Source organism: Procambarus clarkii, chromosome 4 (genome assembly GCF_040958095.1).
Source record: "Procambarus clarkii isolate CNS0578487 chromosome 4, FALCON_Pclarkii_2.0, whole genome shotgun sequence".
NCBI lineage: Eukaryota > Metazoa > Arthropoda > Malacostraca > Decapoda > Cambaridae > Procambarus > Procambarus clarkii.
The window spans coordinates 46,032,482-46,038,461 of NC_091153.1; the positions used below are offsets into that span (position 1 = coordinate 46,032,482).

At 47.0% G+C, this 5,980-nt stretch overlaps 1 protein-coding gene across 1 annotated transcript in view; it reads right to left on the reverse strand.

Moving 5' to 3' along the window:
• The window catches only part of LOC138371453 (cysteine-rich motor neuron 1 protein-like), a 14,653-nt gene extending 11,293 nt beyond the window's left edge, over positions 1-3,360 (reverse strand). The window contains exon 1 of the mRNA XM_069336353.1: positions 3,189-3,360. Coding sequence (XP_069192454.1) covers positions 3,189-3,360 — 172 coding nt within the window. The remainder of the gene's footprint in view (positions 1-3,188) is intronic.
• Between the last annotated feature and the right edge of the window lie 2,620 nt (positions 3,361-5,980).

A 5,980-nucleotide genomic window follows, 5' to 3' on the forward strand; every position in this document is an offset into this window, starting at 1 on the left:
CAGGTCTACGACCCTCCGTGCCTGCACGACCCCACCGTGTCACAGGGGCACGACCCTCCGTGCCTGCACGACCCCACCGTAAGTTAAGATGCATGAATGCCACTAAACCACCGTAATCTGTACGCTGGTGTGAACAACATCCAGATTAAGACGTATTAAGCGTTCGGATAAGTTGATCTTGACCACGCCTATCCTAGTCGTATCTATCCTTGCCTCTCCTAGCAGCTAGTATTCTAGTCCTACCTATCCTAGCCTCACTTATCATGTCGGGAGCGTCGTAACGTTTGGGCTCACGTGTATGTGGCAGCGACAACAGCCACAGACAAGGGCTGATACAGGTAATTAGACTCTGAAAGAAATTAGGCGATTGTTAATGCTAATTGCTTCCGCTCACGTGTGTGTGTGTGTGTGTGTGTGTGTGTGTGTGTGTGTGTGTGTGTGTGTGTGTGTGTGCGTGTGTGTGTGTGTGTGTGTGCGTGTGTGTGTGTGTGTGTGTGTGTGTGTGTGTGTATGTGCGTGTGTGTGTGTGTGTGTGTGTGCGTGTGTGTGTGTGTGTGTGTGCGTGTGTGTGTGTGTGTGTGTGTGTGTGTGTGTGTGTGTGTGTGTGTGTGTGTGCGTGTGTGTGTGTGTGTGCGTGTGTGTGTGTGTGTGCATGTGTGTGTGTGTGTGTGTGTGTGTGTGTGTGTGTGTGTGTGTGTGTGTGTGTGTGTATGTGTGTGTGTGTATGTGCGTGTGTGTGTGTACTCACCTAGTTGTGTTTGCGGGGGTTGAGCTCTGGCTCTTTGGTCCCGCCTCTCAACCGTCAATTAACAGGTGTACAGGTTCCTGAGCCTATTGGGTTCTATCATATCTACACTTGAAACTGTGTATGGAGTCAGCCTCCACCACATCACTGCCTAGTGCATTCCATTTGTCAACCACTCTGACACTAAAAAAGTTCTTTCTAATATCTCTGTGGCTCATTTGAGCGCTCAGTTTCCACCTGTGTCCCCTAGTGCGTGTTCCCCTTGTGTTAAATAGTCTGTCTTTATCTACCCTATCAATTCCCTTGAGAATCTTGAATGTGGTGATCATGTCCCCCCTAACTCTTCTGTCTTCCAATGAAGTGAGGTATAATTCCCGTAGTCTTTCCTCGTAGCTCATACCTCTCAGCTCGGGTACTAGTCTGGTGGCAAACCTTTGAACCTTTTCCAGTTTAGTCTTATCCTTGACTAGATATGGACTCCATGCTGGGGCTGCATACTCCAGGATAGGCCTGACATATGTGGTATACAAAGTTCTGAATGATTCTTTACACAAGTTTCTGAATGCCGTTCGTATGTTGGCCAGCCTGGCATATGTCGCTGATGTTATCTTCTTGATATGGGCTGCAGGAGACAGGTCTGGCGTGATTTCAACTCCCAAGTCTTTTTCTTTCTCTGACTCCTGAAGAATTTCCTCTCCCAGATGATACCTTGTATTTGGCCTCCTGCTCCCTACACCTATCTTAATTACATTACATTTGGTTGGGTTAAACTCTAACAACCACTTGTTCGACCATTCCTTCAGTTTATCCAGGTCTTCTTGAAGCCTCAAACAGTCTTCTTCTGTCTTAATCCTTCTCATAATTTTGGCATCGTCTGCAAACATTGAGAGAAATGAATCTATACCCTCCGGGAGATCATTTACATATATCAGAAACAAGATAGGACCGAGTACAAAGCCCTGTGGGACTCCACTGGTGACTTCACGCCAATCGGAGGTCTCACCCTCACCGTAACTCTCTGCGTCCTATTGCTTAGGTACTTCCTTATCCACTGGAGCACCTTACCAGCTACACCTGCCTGTCTCTCCAGCTTATGTACCAGCCTCTTATGCGGTACTATGTCAAAGGCTTTCCGACAATCCAAGAAAATGCAGTCCGCCCAGTCTTTCTTGCTTAATCTGTGTCACCTGGTCGTAGAATTCTATTAAGCCAGTCAGGCAAGATTTACCCTCCCTGAACCCATGTTGGCGATTTGTCACGAAGTCCCTTCTCTCCAGATGTGCTACCAGGTTTTTTCTCACGATCTTCTCCATCACCTTGCATGGTATACAAGTCAAGGACACTGGCCTGTAGTTCAGTGCTTCTTGCCTGTCGCCCTTTTTGTATATTGGGACCACATTCGCCGTCTTCCATATTTCTGGTAGGTCTCCCGTCTCCAGTGACTTACTATACACTATGGAGAGTGGCAAGCAAAGTGCCTCTGCACACTCTTTCGGTATCCATGGTGAGATCCCATCTGGACCAACAGCCTTTCTAACATCCAGATCCAGCAGGTGTCTCTTGAACTCCTCTCTCGTAATTTCGAACTCTTCCAAGGCCGCCTGGTTTACTTCCCTTTCTCCTAGCACAGTGACCTCACCTTGTTCTATTGTGAAGACCTCTTGGAACCTCCTGTTGAGTTCATCACACACCTCTTTGTCATTCTCTGTATACCTGTCCTCGCCTGTTCTAAGTTTCACTACCCCTTCACTTTCAAGTGAAGGGGGAAGGACAGGGAGGGTATGGGGTGAACGGGGCGGGAAGACAGGAATTAAAGGGGGGTTTTCTATGCAGAGGAGGGTGGTGGGGTTGCGCTCCTCCCTGGTGTTACTGGGTAGCTGGTTGTGGGTTCCCCCCTCGCCTCTGGGGGTGATGTGTTGGGACATGTGGTTTCCTGGTTTTCCCCTCTCGCCCTGCGCTTCTTCCGTGCTTCTGCCGCCATGGCCCTCTCCTCCCTCGTCATGTCCCTCTGGAGGAATACTTTTTTGAATTCTTCCACATGTTGCAGGTGGCTTTTCTTTGTTAGAATCGTGTCCTTTGTGTTCTCGTCTGCAAACACTATCTTTAACACACGGTCTCGGTCTTTTTTGTACCAGCCTAACCTGAAAACCTTCTCAATGCTATGCTCAGCCCCTTCCATGTCTAGTGCCTTCAGTATTTCCTTCACTGCCACTTTGTCCTTATCATTCCACTCTTTCCTATTGGAGCCTTCCTGCTCTTTAATACCCACAGCTACCACTGATCTTTTCCTTTCCAGCAGCTGGCTAGTGGAGCATGCCGCTTCCTGTGAGGTGGCTGCTTTCATGGCTACCTCCATCACTGCAGACATTACTTCAGAGTTGTTTTTTTAGAATTTCTGCAAATGTTGCTTTTAATGTGGCATTCTCTTCCAAAGTACTATTACCACCTTCTCCCTGGGTGGTTATCTGAGTCTCAGCATCGATACTGTTCTCTTTGAGGGCTCTAATCTCCCCCTTTGCTACTGTCAGCTCTCTTTTTAGGTTGCTTATTTCGTTCTTCTTTTCCTGCATCGCACTCTTGATGTCCTCCAGAAACCGGGCGAACATTTCCTTCATTTCGTCACCTGGGAGCCGGTCGGCCGAGCGGACAGCACGCTGGACTTGTGATCCTGTGGTCCTGGGTTCGATCCCAGGCGCCGGCGAGAAACAATGGGCAGAGTTTCTTTCACCCTATGCCCCTGTTACCTAGCAGTAAAATAGGTACCTGGGAGTTAGTTAGCTGTCATGGGCTGCTTCCTGGGGGTGGAGGCCTGGTCGAGGACCTGGCTGCGGGGACACTAAAAAGCCCCGAAATCATCTCAAGATAACCTGAACTTTTCCCTGTTCCCCTGTTGCCTCTGGCTGCCATGCTTGACCCTGTTCCTAGTTGTGCCGTGATAGGATTCGTCAGAAGGGTAGAGCGGGGTGGGGGAGAGAGAGAGGAGGAGAGTATGTGTAAGGATGATGCGGGGGGAGTGGGGGGGGGCGGTGGTGGCGACCAGGTCAGTGTGTGTGTGTGTGTGTGTGTGTGTGTGTGTATGTATTCACCTAGTTGTATTCACTTACTTGTATTCACCTAGAGAATATTGCACTCCGGTCCTGACTGCCTCCATGGCAGGCAGGCAGGACCATCTGTATATCAAGAGCAGATATACACCACACAAGAGCAGATATACACCCACACAAGAGCAGATATACACCACACAAGAGCAGATATACACCACACAAGAGCAGATATACACCCACACAAGAGCAGATATACACCACACAAGAGCAGATATACACCCACAGAAGAGGAGATATACACCCACACAAGAGCAGATATACACTCACACAAGAGCAGATATACACTCACACAAGAGCAGATATACACCACACAAGAGCAGATATACACCCACACAAGAGCAGATATACACCACACAAGAGCAGATATACACCACACAAGAGCAGATATACACCCACACAAGAGCAGATATACACCCACACAAGAGCAGATATACACTCACACAAGAGCAGATATACACCCACACAAGAGCAGATATACACCACACAAGAGCAGATATACACCACACAAGAGCAGATATACACCCACACAAGAGCAGATATACACCACACAAGAGCAGATATACACCACACAAGAGCAGATATACACCACACAAGAGCAGATATACACCACACAAGAGCAGATATACACCACACAAGAGCAGATATACACCACAAAAGAGGAGATATACACCACACAAGAGCAGATATACACCCACACAAGAGCAGATATACACCACACAAGACCAGATATACACCCACACAAGAGCAGATATACACCACACAAGAGCAGATATACACCCACAGAAGAGCAGATATACACCCACACAAGAGCAGATATACACTCACACAAGAGCAGATATACACCCACACAAGAGCAGATATACACCACACAAGAGCAGATATACACCCACAGAAGAGCAGATATACACCCACACAAGAGCAGATATACACTCACACAAGAGCAGATATACACTCACACAAGAGCAGATATACACCCACACAAGAGCAGATATACACCCACACAAGAGCAGATATACACCCACACAAGAGCAGATATACACCCACACAAGAGCAGATATACACCCACACAAGAGCAGATATACACCCACACAAGAGCAGATATACACTCACACAAGAGCAGATATACACCCACACAAGAGCAGATAAACACCCACACAAGAGCAGATATACACCCACACAAGAGCAGATATACACCCACACAAGAGCAGATATACACTCACACAAGAGCAGATATACACCCACACAAGAGCAGATATACACTCACACAAGAGCAGATATACACCCACACAAGAGCAGATATACACTCACACAAGAGCAGATATACACCCACACAAGAGCAGATATACACTCACACAAGAGCAGATATACACCCACACAAGAGCAGATATACACTCACACAAGAGCAGATATACACCCCACACAAGAGCAGATATACACCCACACAAGAGCAGATATACACCACACAAGAGCAGATATACACCCACACAAGAGCAGATATACACCCACACAAGAGCAGATATACACCCACACAAGAGCAGATATACACTCACACAAGAGCAGATATACACCCACACAAGAGCAGATATACACCCACACAAGAGCCCGTCTTAAAAGCCCAACACAACATCTGTTGACTCTAAATAAATGAGTCTAAATAACTCACTTAAATGATCCGGATTACGACTCCGTTCACGAACGCTCAATGTAAACAAAGACACTAATACATCGAAGTCAATCACTCACGATTTTTTCTCATTTTTGTTTTCGTTGTAATTAATTAAATATACAGTTTAAATTCAACTTTATTCCTGTAATTACAGATGTCACGTAATAATTGATTAGTTATTTGCGTGTTCGTAGAATAAATTCAAGAAATAAAAGGAAACCGGATTAAACGCTTGGCGAACCCTGTGGGGCAGGGAGGGGATTATCAGAGGTAAGAGACACGCCATTACGGCTATATAGCATTGGGAAGGGGTCATGATAAGGATTTGGGATGGAATGGCCGGGGAAAAGGAATGGTGCCCAACCATTTGTGGACGGTCGGGGATTGAACGCCGACCTGCATGAAGCGAAACCGTCTGTCAGTGTGGTATGCTCTGTCAGTACAGTATTGTCTGTCAGTACAGTA